Here is an 18,008-nt window from a genome sequence, read left to right as displayed (position 1 = left end):
GCCTGCCCCACGTGTTCCTGCCTGCACGTGTGTTCTCCTCCGTTTTGAGTCCGTAGAATTTCCCCTTTCCTGCGAGACTTGCCAGCAACATGGCCTCCTCTGGGAAGCCCTCTCCAGGCATCTCTGTTCTTCCTTTGAGCACCCAGAACAGTGCAATCACACTGTGTTCCAGAACTTTCCAGACTGTATCACACTCACTGGCTTTTTCTCTACACGAGGTCACTTGGATTCTCAGTGAATTCAGAAAGGAAAACTGAGTCTGAGGAAAAGATCTAAGGCTCCTGGTCCACTGGCTCCACCACTGATTTCTCAGAAGATCTGAGATCCATGGACACCCCAGAGTGTGAGGGCTGTGGCTCTAACCCCAGTGTGTGCATGCTAAGTCGCTTCAGTCATGTCTAACTTTTCTGCAACTCCATGGACTGTAGCCCGCCAGGCTTCTCTGTCCATGGAATTTTTCAGGCAAGAGTACTGGAGTGGGCTGCTATTTCCTTCTCCAGGAGATCTTCCTCAACCCAGGGATCAACCCCACCTCTCCTGCGTCTCCCGCACTGGCAGGCGGGTTTGTACCAGCAGCGCCACCTGGGAAGCCCCCAGCACTGGGTACCAACTTCTGGACAGGACACAAGCCAGCACCTGGAAGGAACAGCCTACCTTGTACAGCTGCACGTCGTAGCACTTAAGGAGCCGGCACACGTCGGGCAGCGACAGGAGCATCACTGTGTCTTGCTGCAGAGACTTCCAGAAGGACATCAGCAAGTCCTCCACCTGACGTGAGGGACAGAACATAGCTCTGAGCCCTGCTTTTGTGCCTGGTGAGACCAGTCCCCCACAGGCAGTTCATCAACCCTGAACGGTAACTGGATGAATTTCATTCCAACCCATGGAAAGCTTTGCCTGTCGGCTTTTCCAAGCTGTATTTAATGTATCGTATTTTACTTTTAAAAATGTTTATCTAAGTAAGTAAATCTCATTATTTATTAATAAATAAATGCTTTATAAATGATATTTATTAATAAATAATAAATTTATCTATAATATAACTAAGACCTGCTCCAGGTCTCAGTTGTGGCACACAGGATCTTTCAGCTGCAGCATACAAACTCTTAGGGCTTCCTGGTGGCTCAGATGTTAGAGAATCCCCTACAATGCAGCAGACCCAAGTTCAATTCCTGGGTCTGGAAGGTCCGCTGGAGAAGGGAATGGCAACCCACTCCAGTATTCTTGCCTGGAGAATCCCACAGACAGAGGAGCCTGGCGGGCTACAGCCCATGGGGTCTCAAAGAGTCAGACATGACCGAGCGACTAACACTTTCACTTTCATTCGAACTCTTAGTGTGCCTTGTGGGATCTAGCTCCCTGACCAGGGATGGAACCCAGGCCCCCCGCCTGGGGAGCACAGAGTCTGCCACTGGAGCACTAAGGAAGGTCTCCCAAGCTGTATTTTAGAAGTGATTTTACATCCATCAGAGGGCACCTGCTGGGTGGGTGGAAGACTGGTCCTGAGGCAGTTTTCTAGAAGGAAGGCTGATTATGATAACAAGGGGGCTCTACTGATTACAGTAGGACGAAGATCGGGCCCTGGGGCACAAACCAGAGTTCAGAATGCATTTTCAGTGACTGACTGACCTCTTCAATTATTTTCAGCTCAAGAAGACATGTAACCACATATAACCGAAGATACATTGCCTCCTCCTTGACATCATGTTGGAATTCACCTACGACAGTTCAGTTCAGTTCAGTCACTCAGTCGTGTCCAACTCTTTGCAGACTGCAGCACGCCAGGCTTCCCTGTCCATCACCAACTCCTGGAGCTTACTCAAACTCCTCTCCATAGAGTCGGTGATGCCATTCAACCATCTCATCCTCTGTTGTCCCCTTCTCCTCCTGCCTTCAATCTTTCCCAGGATCAGGGTCTTTTCAAATGACTTAGCTCTTTGCATCAGGTGGCCAAAGTATTGGAGTTTCAGCGTTAGCATCAGTCCTTCCGATGAAAATATTCAGGACTTATTTCCATCAGGATGGACTGGTTGGATCTCCTTGTTGTCCAAGGGACTATCAAGAGTCTTTTCCAACACCACAGTTTAAAAGCATCAATTTTTTGGCACTCAGCTTTCTTTATAGTCCAGCTCTCACATCCATACCAGACTACTGGAAAAACCATAGCTTTGACTAAGGACAGTGCCAGCTAAAGGGAGCCAGTGTGATTCTACAAAGGGTACTTCTTTTTATTATTAGCAAAATATTTATTCATTTTAAAGTGAAATAGCATTTTATCATGAACTGGGTTAATGCTATAAACCTTGGTAAAAGAGCCTATAATTCCATAATGTATTTGCCACTTTATTCTGAGTGTACCTCCTGAAAGCCAGCTGCATCTTTTTAACTTTTTATTTTGTATTGGCGTCTAGCCAATTAATAGTGCTGTGATAGTTTCAGGTGGACAGCAAAGGGACTCAGCCACATATACATGTGTCCATTCTTCCCCGAGCCTCAGGAGCCTTCTTTAAAGACTTCTGTTGAGAAACAAAATGGCAGGGCCCTTTCTTTATCTCCTCCCATGTGGACCTGGTGGCCCATCTGAGTTGCCAGCTCATGAAGACTCTCGCCTTCTGAGATTTCTGCAGCTCAGATATCCTGAGGCAACACAGTACTGACTCCAGGTACTCCAAGAACCCCAGACTCTTAAGCTGTTTCTTCTGTGTAGGCTGTGAGTGCTGACCCCGGATTTGAAAATCTCTTCAGATTTCTCTTCAAAAGAAGACATCTCCGAAGAGACTCTGGTATTTAATGATAAAAACAAGAGCCTGAGCAGGGAGGAGGAATCCTTTGACTCCGAGGCTGGAGGCTTCTGGGGCTCATGGGTCTGGATGAGAGAGCACTGTCTCGGCCCACCCGTCGTCCCGCCTCCCACGTTCCGAGTCATCCATCCCGATTCGCCTGCTACAGAAATATTTCTCTGATTTGTCCCTCTTTCTCTCTGACGTCATTGTCACTGTTCCAGACCCAGCCCTCCTTCCTTGTCACCTTGACTGTGGCAAAGCCTCCTCCCCACCCTCTGCTCCCATAATATGGCATCTGATGTCACTGCCAACCCACCACCTTCTCAATAAGTCAGGGTTTCCCACGGGGCCGGTGAGATCATAAATCCGGTCATAGCCACCTTCCTGTCCTGTGACGCCTGTGACCACCCTCTGCCTCTGCCTGCACCATGCGTTCCTCCCAGAATCCCTCTTCTCCCCCATGTAGCGTCTGTTGGACTTCTGCTTTTCTATGAGACTCGCCCGCAACATGGCCTCTTCCGGGGAAACTTCTCCAGGCGTCTCTGTTTTTCTTCTCTTGGGAGCCGAGAACAGTTCGATCACACTGTGTTCTAGAACTTTCCATACCATATCACACTCATTGGCTTACACTGTTCCTTTCAGTACCACACTATCAGCTTCTCAAGACTCCAAGGGAATACCCTCTTTGTTCCGGAAATGGTGCTGGTCACAGGGTAAGTATTCAGTTAGTACTTGATGAAGCATCGTAGACAAGAAGAAGTGGATTGGATATTCAACTTGGGGGGTGTTTATAACATGGTGTTAATAGGCCAGGGGTCACTCTGAAGACAGCCTGGTCCCTCCCTCAGGCCAATGTTTTCTACAAAGCATGAAATGCCTTCATGCTGAGTAAATATTATCTCCCAAAGCGGAAGTGCTTAGAACACTGAAGCCTCAGAAGACTTTTCATTTAAATGTGCACTTGCTTCTCTGGAGTTTCATTTTATACGGTAAAAGATAGAATTCAGAATGGTTAAAAGATTTCTTCATGCCTTTCATGGCCAACTCTAGAATACAATCCACTCTTGATGATTCCCATGTCAGAGCACCCTGCTTCAAACTGCTTCTTGCGCATTGCTGCTGCTGCTGCTAAGTCACTTCAGTCGTATCCGACTCAGAGCGACCCCATAGACGGCAGCCCACCAGGCTCCCCCGTCCCTGGGATTCTCCAGGCAAGAACACGGGAGTGGGTTGCCATTTCCTTTTCCAGTGCATGAAAGTGAAAAGTGAAAGTGAAGCCACTCAGTCGTGTCTGACTCTTAGCGACCCCATGGACTGCAGCCACCAGGCTCCCCTGTCCATGGGATTTTCCAGGCAAGAGCCCTGGAGTGGGGTGCCATTGCCTTCTCCGTCTTGTGCATTAGCATGTATCAATAACAGCTCTGAAAACCATCTCTGAGAATCCCAGGGTAAATAAAGTTGTTGTTCTTTAGTCGCTAAATTGTGTCCAACTCTTTGGGAATCCATGGGCTGTAGCCCACCAGGCTCCTCTGTCCATGGGTTTTCCCAGGCAAAAATACTGGAGTGGGTTGCCATTTCCTTTTCCAGGGGATCTTCCCGACCCAGGAATAGAACCCATGTTTCTTGCGTCTCCTGCATTGGCAGGCAGATTCTTTACCACTGGGCCATCAGTACTTTATTCCAGATCAGCTGGAATTAGGATCTAAAAATAGCTGAGTTTATATTTAAAGCGTAAAATTATCCATATGAGCACCTTGGAAAATTTCCAGATGATTAAACTGAATAAAAATATCACCTTCAAGAGCTCACTGACTATAAAACAGCTGCATTCTAAGCACTTTAGTGCGATGAATTCCTACTCCACATCCCTTGAGGGGTCTTTTCAAGCCGAAAGGTTAAGAACAAGTCATAAATGCTTGCGTTTTGTAGATAAAACCCTACCCTCTCGAGTTCTTGGTTCCTCACACGTTGCAGAATGTCTTGACAACAGTTGCAGTATTCATCAGCAAGGAAGGCCACCTAGGAGGATACAGAGAGTCGTTTCGGCTGGCAGCCCACTTCTAGAATTACCTGCTTCTCACAGACCTTGCCGAGGCCCTAGTGTGTGTCAGCGGCTCAGCTGGCTCTGACTCTTTGTAACCCCGTGGCCTCCAGGCCACCAGGCTCCTCTGTCCATGGAATTCTCCAGGCAAGAATCCTGGAGTGGGTTGCCATGTTCTTCTCCAGGGGATCTTTCTGACCCAAGGATTGAATCCAGGTCTCCTGCATTGCAGGCCCTATAATAATACCATCTGGCTGTGGCATCAACCAAACTCTTTCCTGGGGCCGTGTGTTTTTACTGATAGTTATGCGAAGTGGTACCCCACTCCAGTATTCTTGCCTGCAGAATCCCATGGACAGAGGAGCCTGGTAGGGTACAGTCCACGAGGTCACAAAAGTCGGACCTGACTGAGCGACATTTTCATTTCATGTGGGGTAATGCATAACTTCAACTAAAATTGAAGTCACTTCGTTTTTGATGCCATAACTCATTTATTTCTGGGTCTGTACCACCCACTCTAAAGACCACCGATCTTTGCCACCTTTCCCTCTAAAGCCCAATTTCCCCTTCCATATGCCCCCAGACCCAGTTGCTAGAAAATACACAGACCTCTTTCTTGCTCAGTGATGGAGACCCTCATTCTAGAATGTGACATGATCCCAGGTGGAGTCTTTTTATAGGGTGTGAGGAGAAGCCCTGAATTTCCTGACCATCACCCAGCCCAGGAGGGAATGACAGTCCTCACGGGCCTGGCAGAAGGCAAATCTTAGTTCATTTTGTACAACTGTGATCACTGGCAGACTAAGAAGCCATTTACTGCCCTAGGCAGCAAGGCACGGAGCATTAGTCTCCCTGATGTGTGCAATCTTACTGTTAAAAAAAAATTTTTTTCCCCACCCTGTGTAGTATGTGCAACTTCCCAACCAGGGATCAAATTCATGTCCCCTGCAATGCAAGCACAAACTCTCAACCACCAGACCACCAGGGAAGTCCCAAGCCTACCACGTGGTAGGAGTATTTCTTTGCCAGTTCCTGCTCCCAGAATGGACATCTCCTGAATTCAGACAAAGGGGATCCAATGGGTTCTGTCTTGATCGGTGAATGATTGTCACCCTAAAACCATTTTCACACAGATTATTTCTTTAAGTCAGATAATAATTATTCACTGCTACTATAGGTTAATCTTTCATCCACACCCCTGGGCACTTTCTTGATCCCAGCAACTATTTCCTCTTGTTTCATTGAAAATGATACTAACCTTCCTCTATAAGACTATACTCTCTAGTCACCAGAGAGCAATTAGGATTTAATATTTTACATATTTAATATTTCAAAATGACCTTGCATTACAAATGCTGTATGTGTGTGTGCGTGCTAAATCGCTTCAGTCGTGTCCAACTCCTTGGGACCCTATGGACTGTAGTCCACCAGGCTCCTCTGTCCATGGGATTCTCCAGGCAAGAATACTGGAGTGGGTTGCCATGCCCTCCTACAGTGGACCTTCCCGACCCAGGGATCAAACCCACGTCTATCTCTTGCACTGGCAAGTGCGTTCTTCACTAGTGCCACTTGGGAAGCCCACAGATGCTGAATATGAACAACAAAAAGCCTGCCTATGAAAAACCCGATGCCATAAACACATTCTACAATGCTTGTCTACACCGTTGTCCGCCCTTGAACTAAAACCATCTCCTGTCTGGGTCACTATCCCTGGATTACAGAAATGGTCAGTCATATATAAAATCTCAGGGCCGAATGAACAAGGAAAGTGAGGGGCACTGACTTGCCTTTCGAAGAACAGATTACAGAATATAAAACATTTTCATTAAGAATGGAAAAAGGCCATGCGGCAGAAAGTGAACTCAACAATCCTGCTGCTCACCTCCCTGCCCTACTCCCACCCCGGAGCAAGGGGAGGCATGGCTGCTCCTGATTTGCATGAAGGACTGTACTCAGATGATTTCTTCAGGATTTCCCTGACATCTTTTGAATAATTTCCATTCTAATAGAGTAGGTGAGAGCATTCCTGGGAAGCTGGAAGTTGAGCCCCAGAGCCTGCCCTGCTGGACTGCACCAGGGTCGGGGGAGTCCCCCTCATCCTCTCCAACCTAATGGCCTGCTCTGTGGCAGCACAGCTCCAGGGTCAGTATATCCTCCTTGGCTTTCTCATTCTGCACTCTGAGCCTTCCTAAGCTTCTCACCGAGCTATTCACTTCTGAGCTACTCAATTTGCTTAGCAGATCGTTCATGTGGGTTTGCAGTAGGCCCTTGTCTACACGCCACGGGAGGACAGAGAGGTCTTCTGAACTGCTCGCCCTACCCAGAGGGCTAGGAGTGCCACCCCAACTGTGTCCCACGGGCACTGCGCTCACTGAGAGCAGCCACCAGCTTCCTCCTCACCTGATGCTCCCTCATTATCAGCCAGCATTGCCTTGAGGATCAGGGGGTGAGTGGCTAAGGGCTGCCCATAATAACATTATACACAGGAAAATAATTGCATCTAATTCAACAATTACTGAGTATTTCAGGGTCTATCATAGCAAATCTATTTTATTCAACACTCACTGCTCCTTCTTCTTGGAGAATGCGGTTATAATTAGTAGACTTTTCAAAGGCAACAATGTCTCCACTGTGACATAACAGATAAGAGAGAAATAATTTTAGTTAGACCCCTATTTCTGAGCTCAGGCATAAAGGTTCTTTTGCAGTGAGGTTATTTGTGTGGGGGGAATACCGTCCATAGGGTTGCATCGGAACCGACTCAGCACACACACACACACAAACACACACACAACTTTGATTTCAAAACCCTCCTCCAAGTTTCTCTCCACAACTGCTGATTATCACCTGCTTAAAGTTTTTTTTTTTTAATTCATTGTATAACTGTGACAATCACATATTTATTTTTAAAAGTTTATTCCCTTCAGAAGCAAGAATATGATGTCCTCATGGTTAGAACTTGCTCTGGTGAGAAAAGAAAAATCATCATGCAGATGAAGTCTTCTATTTTCTGATTTAGAGCTTTGAAAATGATCAACTCAGAAATGATAATAATATCCTGTGAGTCAATGGATGGGGCAGGGCACTTTCACAGAACAAGGAAACTGCGAAGGAATAATATGTAAGGTCCATGTCAGCACACCATGTGGGTTCACATGTCATCATGGAGAGTAGATTCAGTTCTGTGCACGTGGTGTGAGGTAGCAGACCAACACTCTGCTTCTGCTTCTGGATGCAAGTTCAAGGTCTTCAAGGCAGGGATGGCCTGGGATGGTGGTAGTCAGAAGGAAGTGGAGGAAAATGGCTTTCATCTCATGCAGGAAGGTCCTTCATCCCCTTCAAGCCTCTCTAAAGTCCCAGGAGCTCTCCCTTGACCTTAGGTTTGGGTCAGTCCATTCTCGAACAGTCATGTACGGATGTGAAAGCTGGACCATAAAGAAGGCTGAGCACTGAAGAACTGATGCTTTCGAACCGTGGTGCTAGAGAAGACTCTTGAGAGTCCCTTGGACAGCAAGATCAAACCAGTCAATCCTAAAGGAAATCAACCATGAATATTCACTGGAAGGACTGATACTAAAGCTGAAGCTTCAATACTTTGGCCACCTGATGCAAAGAGCTGACTCACCAGCAGCAGAAGGGGGCGACAGAGGATGAGACAGTTAGATAGAATCACTGACTCAATGGACATGAATTTGAGCCAAGTCTGGAAGATACTGAAGGACAGGGAAGCCTGGTGAGCTACAGTCCATGTGGTTGCAGAGTCAGATATGACTTAGTGACTAAACAGAAACAAAAAAGCTGTCAAATGACCACAACAGAAACAAAGCCAGGGCACAGGAGTTACCTGGAGGTGAGTCGGCTCGGAGAGGTCACTTGGCTTCCATGGGGGCTGTCCCCTTGGCTCCTGCCCCACAGGCAGGGCCCAGGCGGTTAAGATTTAACTGCTGGGGGACAGGGAAGGGCAGCTTGGGAAGGAGGTGGCAGCTAACTCCACAACAGAACAGGCATCCTTGGCTGCTCTTATTTGTGTCGCTTGAGCTCTGAGAGCTTCAATTTTCCACCCGACGAAGGGGAAGGATGGGGTAGGTTCCATCCCTTAGTTGGGAAGAGCCCCTGGAGAAGGAAATGGCAACCCACTCCACTATTCTTGCCTGGAGAATTCCACGGATAGAGGAGCATGGCTGGCTATGGTCCATGGAGTCGCAAAGAGTTGGATACCAACGAGCGTCTAAACAATAACAATCTCCCACCACTAAAAGAACTTTTCCAACCCCCCGAGCCTGTAACCTTCGCTCAGAGTCTCCAGGGTGTGCATGAAGGTTAGCAGATTCTCCCAGCCTCACAAAGGGGGTCAGAGGAAGGTCAGGGTCCCTTCTGGGTCCTGCAGACTGTCTGCTTCACTCAGCACAGTGTAGACACATAAAAAACACATTTGACTTTCATTAGCTTTTATGATCAATTTGGCTAAAAAGGGTCCAGCGTAAAGAGGGCTGGGACATGATTATATGCCACACGACTCAGCCTTTTTTTTTTCCTTTTCCCGAAAGTGTTGTGTTAGCTGAATACGCTTTCTGGCATATAACTTTCTTCTAGCTTAACTACAATTTGCATCCACATTCTCAGGTTCTGACATCATTTGTCATTAATCCAGACTTTCATTTGCATCATTTTGGCATCATCATTTGCCCTTGCAAATCATCCTAACAGCAGTGAAACAACAACGTGAAGCAATTACAAAGGTAAGAAGATAAAAATGTAATAAAACAGAATTCACGTCCCGGACGTGTTCAGCCTCAGACTGTGGAGGCAAGGTGTTTCATCTTCTCACCGTTGATGGACTTCATTTCCATTTTTACTCAAAGAACATGAATCAACGACTCTGTTTTTGGTTAGGAGTGTGTGTTAGTTGCTCAGTCGTGTCTGACTCTTTGCAACCACCAGGCTCCTCAGCGCATGGGATTTTCCAGGCAAGAATCCTGGAGTGGGTTGCCATTTTCCTCCTCCAGGGGATCTTCCTGACCCAGGGAATGAATCTGGTTAAGACACCCTTAACTTGTTTTTTAAATTTTAGGCCGTGCCATGCGGCATGTGGGGTCTTAGTTCCCCAACCAGGAACTGAACGCGTGCTCCCTGCGTTGGGAGCTCAGAGTCTTAACCACTGGACTACCAGGGAAGCCTCTCAACTTGATATATTTTTTTCCCATTTTATTTTTCTATCAACTTGATACTTTTACATCTCAAGTTAAATAGTCAATGTATGTATTCATATCAGGGTAGGTCTTATGATTGCAAAAAGCTTTATTTAATATCCTTTTGATTGCACTAAGCACACACACGACACTAACGGTTAAAATACACTGAGCATTTGCCCATTGCTAAGTGCCTTATTCACTCCCCCTTACTCCTCACAACAACCCATTATGTAGTGGAGAGTAATTCATTATTTTCCCCAGTTATGTACAGGAAACAAGAAACAATTCACAGAGCCAGAAATCCAGCTCTGACTTCACATCTTCATCACTATTACCTCTTCCACTCTTTCGTCTTTTAAGACAGGGGTCCCCCAACCTCCAGGAGCTAATGCTGGATGACCTGAGGTATAACTGATGCAATAATAACAGAAATAAAGTGCACAGGAAATGTAGCGCCCTTGAACCATCCCGAAATCATCTCCCACCCCAGGGCATGGAAAAACTGTCTTCCACGAAACTGCTCTCTGGTGCCAAAAAGGCTGGGGACCACTGCTGTAAGACACACGTATGTGTGATAATAAAGAATGCACACGAGGAGGGCAAAGAAGATGCGAGGGTTTTGAAACAAAGTGGAAAAGAACAACTTTTAAAATTTTTATTTTATATTGGAGTATAGCTGATTAACAATGTGGTGTTAGTTTCAGGTATACAGCAAAGTGGTTATATACACATATGCATGTATCTATCTACTGTTTTGCAAATTCTTTTCCCATTTAGCTTATTACAGAATATTGAGCAGAGCTCCCTGTGCTATACAGTGGGTCCTCGCTGGTTATCTATTTTATTTTATATTGGCACAGAGTTGATTAACAAAGTTGTGTTAGTTTTAGGTGTGCAGTCAAGTGATTCAGTTATACACATACATATATCTATTCTTTTTCATTCTTTTCCCATTAGGAAGAACAGCCTTCTTTTTAAACTGGATTGGCTGAGTGTGGCTGAGGGGCGTGGGTTCCTTATTTTCTGTGCTGGGGGCTGTTGATTTACATTGCTTAACTCTATCCCCATTAGATTTTTATGAGCAACTTAATTGCAAAATGATGATCTAACGGGACACCTTTGAAACTGCTGAAAGTCTGTCGTTCCCGAGGGAAAACGGCAACCGGAAGCCAGGCCTCCTCGGCAGACAGACGGCACGTCTGGGCGTCTGGGCTGGAGAGGAGGATGTGAGGGGTGCTTTGAACAGGTGAGATGGTTTGGGAGCTTCACCTGCTTTTCAAACCTCCCCCCAGCAAGGGTGCAGTCCAGGGCGGGATCCTCCACACCTATGTTTTGTGAGCTGCTAGACAACAACCAGGTAATGCCTATTTAAAAAAAAAACAAAACACACCTCAACAAGTTCCAACCAGCCTTGCGAAGCACAGGGTGGACACGGCCCAAGTGCGGGTTGCAACTTGGACCCCTGATTATACCTGAGAAGGAGGCCGCCCGGGATGCAGCAGAGCCCTGCTGTCGGGGGAGGGCTGGCCCCAGGAGGGTTTACCTCCTGCAGGCCGTGGGGCCACGTGGACTCCGTGGGAAAGACACCGAGATGTTCTGGGTCTGCGGTGCCCACGATTGCTTGGCTGACAGCTCCCTTGAACTCGCCCTCCCAGGGTGATGAATGTGAAAGATAAACTGGAGCCTTTCTGCTCCCCTGGGCACAACCAGCCAGCCATGGACCCAAGGTCCTGGGTTCTGCGGGCTGCCAGGCAGCCCCCTGAGCTCATGAGCTGGCAGAGGAACAAACGCACAGAGAACAAAGGCAGGCATGACTTGGGAAGGCCCGATTTTAGAAGCTTTTTACAGGCTTTTAATATGCTAAGTTGGAAAAGCTGAGTGAGTGTGTGTGTGTGTGTGTGTGTGTGCGTGCGTGTGGACTGGGGGACGGATGAGGGCAAGGGCTAGTTTTCATATGTCCTGAGAGAAACCTGGGCCTCCGTCCCACTAATCTCAGAAGTCACATTAGATAGACCAGGGACTCATCTATTTGGAAAATGACAACGTTTTCCTTGTGACATGTCAGCCAGGAATGTTGCTTACGAGGTGGAGAATAAACATGTTAAGCAGAGCTGTTTCTCTAGATGTGACAACCACACACACACTCACACACACACACACTCTCTCCATTTCCCTCTCCTTCCCCTGACAATAACAGAGCATTTTATACTTTGGCCTCCATTCGCCAAGAATTTCTAGGTCAGCGCTTAGACCCTGGTCCAGGGCTCAGTCCGGCTGCCAGCTAAACAAGACTGGGATCTGGGAAGGTCTGTTCCCTGTATAAAGATGTTACCCTGGAGAGGGGAGCAAGGCAAGAAGTGCCCTGGAGTTGGGAAAGGGCTTCTTTGCATCTGGCACACGCTGCATATTTATAGTCATTTTCCTTAAAAAAAAAAAAAAAAGCCTCAAGCTGCTCGTTGGTTTTGCAAATCAAATCTTGGTCTCTCCTTGGAAATGCTGCCTCAGCAGTTTTCAGTGGGATCCACCACAACACGGTTGTCCACCCCGCCCCCTCCCTCACCTCCAGGGAAAACAAACGCTCTGACACCAGGGCTCCGGGTCTGCTTGCTCCTGGGCCACCTGTGAGGAGTCCAGTGAAAGAGGTCCCAGGCTAGGGATCCTGTCCTCCTGCTAAGCTGCTGGCGTCAGGAGAGGGCGGGGTGGATGGTGGCAGAGAGCTGACAGTAGAATTTCTCCTCTGAAGGGGCTCCGAGGGACAATATGGGGAGACAGGGAGGAGACAGGGGCTTATCTCAAGACTAAACTGATTTTAATTAGATTATCTGCTTTTTCTGCAGTGCCTGGTGGTGGCAGTGATGAGAAAGCAAAAAACCCCCAGAGTCCCTTAAAGCCACTAGCCTGGCTCCCAGCCAAATCTCTATCCTGATGCTCTCATCCGCGGTTTCCATTTCTTTCCTTAACATGAGGTCCAGAAAACACACACACACACACACACACACACACACACAAGATGCCCTTGAAAAATCCAGATGCCTTCTCCTTCCCGAGGCAAATATTAGCAGGAAAGTGCTAATCAGACCTCAGTTGGCTGCACCCTCAGAGAAGCGCCTGGCTCAGTGGAGCTGTCACTCTGGGGAACAAGGAAGATGCTGGTCTGTGGTTGGCTGGGGGATCCCCTCCGGGTTCTGAATGCTAGTGAGCCTGTAACAGCGGGACCTGAGGGTGTGCCCTGGGCGGACACAGCCACCTGCCTTCCTCGGTGTGTGAGGACAGGGGGAGGTGCTTGGTTAGGACACTGTGTGAACACGTGTGCTACCTGTCCAGCCCCCCGGCCCCCAACACACACACACACACACACATGCACACAGGCCAGCGTGAGGAGGGCTCTGAGACTCAGGGACAATCCAGACTCTAACTGCCAAAGGGGGGATGGATGCCAGCAGAAGACGTCGGCAGGGGAAGACTGGCCACTTCCTAGGACCTGTCATCACATGTTTTCCTGGACTGAAGGGTGAGGTTTGATTCATTTGTAATGTAGGTAGCAGAAGTAAGAAATCATTCAGGGTCCCGAGCTGAGCTCCCTGCTAACAGCAGGCCCCCACCAGCTGTCTGTTTTACACACATACAGTATCTATATGTCAATCCTCCTGTCTCAATTCACCCCACCTTCCCCTGCTGTGTCCACAAGTCTGTTCTGTATGTCTGTCTCTACTCCTGCCCTGCAAATAGGTTCATCACCACCATTTTTCTAGATTACACATATGCGTTAATATACGATATTTGTTTTTCTTTTTCAGAATCCACTCTCTGATGACCTAGAGGGGTGGAGATGGAGCAAGGGGAAAGGAGGGAGGTCCAAGAGGGAGGGGATATAGGTATTCATATACCTATGGCTGACTCATTTTATTGTACAGCAGAAACCAACGCAACATTATAAAGCAATTATACTCCAATAAAAAATAAAATAATCATTCAGAGAGCTCCATTTTACCTCTGCCTGATCTCCCCCAATGGTGACATCCTGCCAAACTCTAGTACAATATCACAATCTGGTTTTGACACTGATACAAATCCACTGATCTCACTCGGATTTCCCAAGCCTTCCTTAAACTCATTTTTGCATGTGGGCATGTAGCTCGCCTGTGGAAATGCCTGCATCCAGCACCACGGCTGGGACACAGTGCATGTCTTATCACAAGGTGACCACGGCTGCACCATCTCTTGCTCCCTCAGCCCAACGCCCCTAACTCCCGGCAACGAGGAAGCTGTCCTCCATTCCAGAAATTTTGCCATTTCACAAATACCACATGATATCACTTATTTGTGGAACCTGAAATATGACACAAACAAACCAATCTACAAGACACAAACAGGGTCACAGACATAGAGAGCAGACTTGACGTAGTCAAAGGCAAGGAGGGTGGGGGAGGGATGGATTTGGGGGCTGGGGTTAGTGGACGCAATCTGTTATACATAGGGTGGATAAACAAGGTCCTGCTGTGGAGCACAGGGAGCTGCATTCAATATTCTGTGATAAACCATATGGAAAAGAATATGAAAGAGAATATGTGTGTATGTGTGTGTGTGTGTGTGTGAATCATTTTGCTCTACACTTGAAAACTAACACAACATTGTGAATCAACTACCCTTCAACTAGAAAGGAAAAAAACTTTGTCATTTCAAAATGTTTTATAAATGAAATCACACAGTATGGAACCCTTTGAGATGGTTTTTTTCCACTCTGTAATTCCCTGGGGATTCATCCAAGCAATTGGATTGATAGCTGGATTGAGAGAGAAGGAATGATGTCTTGCAAGGACGGGATGATGGGGAGCCAAGACAGACACGCATTTGATGTCCTCCGAGCAAAGCTAGCATGGCTGAAACCAAGGCTGTGCATTCGGGAGAAACTGGCAACGTGGATGGGAAGTGCCTATAGAAAGAGCTGGGGACGGTCACCAGTCTGGGAAGAGGGGGCTGTAGGCTCTACACAGGAGGTAAGAGCAAGCTCCTGAGGTTTCCGAGCAAGAAAGAGAAAAACTGAAGAACTGGGGGCAGGTTAGTCTCATGGCTGTGTTCAGATAGTGGTGAGGTGAAGGGAGGGAGCTTACATAGGACCCATGAAAATAATCTCGATGTGAGACGATGAGGACATACAGGAAACACCTGTAACCAGGAAGAGCCATCAGGAGACCCAGGAGGGGAGAATTAACAGGACTTGTGACCCGGGAGTCAGGGAGGGCTGCGGGGTGATCCTCTGCATAGGTTCTATCTCTTGGGATCACAGATGGAAAAGAGGGCGTCAAGAGGCAGAGGTGATGGGAGGGAGCGAATGAAGTTAAAGTTCTACCTCTTCAGTGGGAGGGACCAGTGGGTCCTCTGCATGGGAACATCCAGGAGATGGCCCAACAGAACGTCCCTGGGGGTGGGTGAGACGAGGAGCAGGAGAAGTGATTCAGGAGGAGGACTCATCCGTGGAGGGAACGGCAGGTGAGAGACAGAAAAGAATGCGGTGTCCTGGGGTCAAAGTGTAGGAAAAGCGTCATTAATGATGAAGCGACGGGTCTCTGGGAGATGCCTGCCCTGGTGGGGAAGGGAAGGGCTCATTCTAGGGAAGGGACTGGATGACGCAGAGTCCTGAGGGCTAAAGGCAAGTTCAAGCAGGACATGGCCAATTCTGTCAAATTTGACAGAGGAGAAGAGCAAAGACAGTGCAAAATGGCCCTGGCCGTTGAGATGATGATGAAAATGAGTGGTAACTGAGGAAATGAACGTGGTACACGTTTCTCTGGCAGACGATGTTGCCAGAGACTGACGTGCATGTCAGAGGAGTGTTGATGTGATGTGCGTGTTTCCATCCTTAAGAAGGATGAATGGCACAACAGCCAAAGAGCCAGTTCGAGTCAACGCAAGTACAAACGGTCCTAATATGAACTAGGCTGTGACCAAGACCAAAGTACCTAAGTGACAGGTACTAACCTGGTGCACCTTTTTCCACCCAGAAGGTAGCAGTACTGGGCATAGAAGAAAGAACTTCTCTTGATACAGATTCCGTCGTAATGATACCTGAAAAATAAACACGGTCTTAAAGATGGTGTCAAACCACTAACTGGGCTTGGGAGAAGAGACAGGACAGCCTAGCCAAGGAAGACTTAGAGCTGTTCTCTAGGGTTCATCATTGACCCCATTTAGCAGGAAAAGATAATCAGTCATTCAGCCTGACCAGGCTCTGGTAGGTGGACCATTTCATACTATCTCACACGCATCGGCTTTGAAACAAGCTCGCGTATGTCCTCCTCTGCTTTCCTGACTTATGACACTTGAATATGAGAGATGCCACAGGGAAAGCCTCCTGTCGTCTCTGCCATCAACTTTCTCAAAGAAATGCAGACCAACGCCAGTGTTCCCTCTGCTGAATGGACTCAGGTTCTCAAACCCCCATAAGGAAGTTTGGTTCCTCCTCTGCTAAGCCCAGGAAAGGAAGCAGCTTGTATGGGCTCATAGCAGCCCAACAATTTTTTTTTTTTGAAATTAACTATTGCCCAATGCTTAACTTGGCAAACACTTCCCATGCCTTCAACTCCTTCATGGGTGGCAAGTCCTTCCCTAACTTGGCTTCTGTCCCTTCTTAGTGATTTCTTGCTCTCGCTGATTTCTCCTGACTTTTCTTGATTTAAAACAAACAATAAGTAACAATGATAACTGAGTGATAATTATAACAGGATACACCCGATAATACTGGAATTTCCTTTTGTGTTAAAAATATCACCTGGGTACCTTGGTCTCTTGAATATAATTCAAATATGCTAATTAGATGGAACACTTAGCAATTTTAGTTCAAAGAGTAATTAAAATAGTTTTATTGTTCTAGGGCTATCATTACTTAACTATTAGACATTTACATGTCTAAACATTGAAAGTGTGGAAACAGAAAAATACAGTGTGACTTTTGTACTTTAACACAATCTCTTGAGAAGACAGAGACTCAAATTCGGTTCTGGCATCACCTGAATTGTATCAGGCACTGGGAATTTCATTTAATTATGGGAATTCTTTGGGAGGAGTTGATATTTATAGTTTGTTTAGTTTTGTACTTTTTGGTCATCCATTTTGTGATTTTTCAAAATGTATGTTTTTAACATTTAGAATAAAACCAAAATGATCAACCTACCTGGCACTGCCTCTCGTTCCCAGCCTCCGGGTGCCAAGATCAGGGAAAACCAAGTGCACAAGCTAAAAGAATAAGTTAGATTTAAAGTTGCAATTTTAAAATTTAGAAATAGAACTTTCAGCTTCATCTTTTGCCATGTTTAACCTGCATTCCCTCTTTTCTAATCATAAAGAAAATACAAATAAATGAAATTTGGAATAATCAGACAAGTATAAAGAAGGAAACACAGCACTCCAAGGGAACCACCATGTAAACTCCAATGCAGTTCATTCCTGACTTTTTTCCAAAGCCTTCCTGTGCGAGTGGATTCTGCAAGTCTACGCTGGAAATACTGGCATCGTCACAATTCTCGTGTCAGCAGCTCTGCTTCCCACTTTCTTCCCCCTACCTTGTACTGTAAACATTTCCCCGTGTCATTAAAAATCCTCTAAAAACAGGGCATTACTGACACTGCAAAGCAGTCCATCATGCTACTTCCCTTTTTCCAATGTGATTGGCATTTTCATGTTAAAATGTATTCATTTACTTTTCATTTGAAAGATTTTGCTAGCAAATGTTACAAAATATTAAATGAGAGCTACTTCTGACTCAATGTTTCATCTCCCCATCATTTATTTATTTATTTTTGGCCATGCCAAGTGGCTGTGGAATCTTAGTTTTCCAACCAGGGAATCAAACCTGCATTGGGAGGGCAGAGTCCTAACCACCGGACCACCAGGGAAGTCCCCATCCACACTATCTTTTTTTTTTTTTAATTTATTTATTTTTAATTGAAGGATGATTGCTTTACAGTATCTGTGTTGGTTTCTGTCAAACATCAA

General features: G+C 46.6%; 1 protein-coding gene across 1 annotated transcript in view; it reads right to left on the bottom strand.

Annotated features, from left to right (window-relative positions):
* Nucleotides 1-18,008, bottom strand: part of RFX8 (regulatory factor X8) — a 52,246-nt gene that overhangs the window by 20,609 nt on the left and 13,629 nt on the right. The window contains exons 3-8 of the mRNA XM_086323887.1: nucleotides 17,188-17,249; nucleotides 15,996-16,082; nucleotides 7,390-7,453; nucleotides 5,827-5,937; nucleotides 4,725-4,802; nucleotides 655-768 (exon numbers count right to left, since the gene is read on the bottom strand). Coding sequence (XP_086180013.1) covers nucleotides 655-768; nucleotides 4,725-4,802; nucleotides 5,827-5,937; nucleotides 7,390-7,453; nucleotides 15,996-16,082; nucleotides 17,188-17,249 — 516 coding nt within the window. The remainder of the gene's footprint in view (nucleotides 1-654; nucleotides 769-4,724; nucleotides 4,803-5,826; nucleotides 5,938-7,389; nucleotides 7,454-15,995; nucleotides 16,083-17,187; nucleotides 17,250-18,008) is intronic.

Source organism: Bos grunniens, chromosome 11 (genome assembly GCF_055505025.1).
Source record: "Bos grunniens cultivar Pamir isolate PY7600 chromosome 11, Bosgru_T2T1.0, whole genome shotgun sequence".
NCBI lineage: Eukaryota > Metazoa > Chordata > Mammalia > Artiodactyla > Bovidae > Bos > Bos grunniens.
The sequence above is the reverse complement of the archived record's forward strand: the minus strand, read 5'-3'. Positions and strand labels throughout refer to the sequence as shown.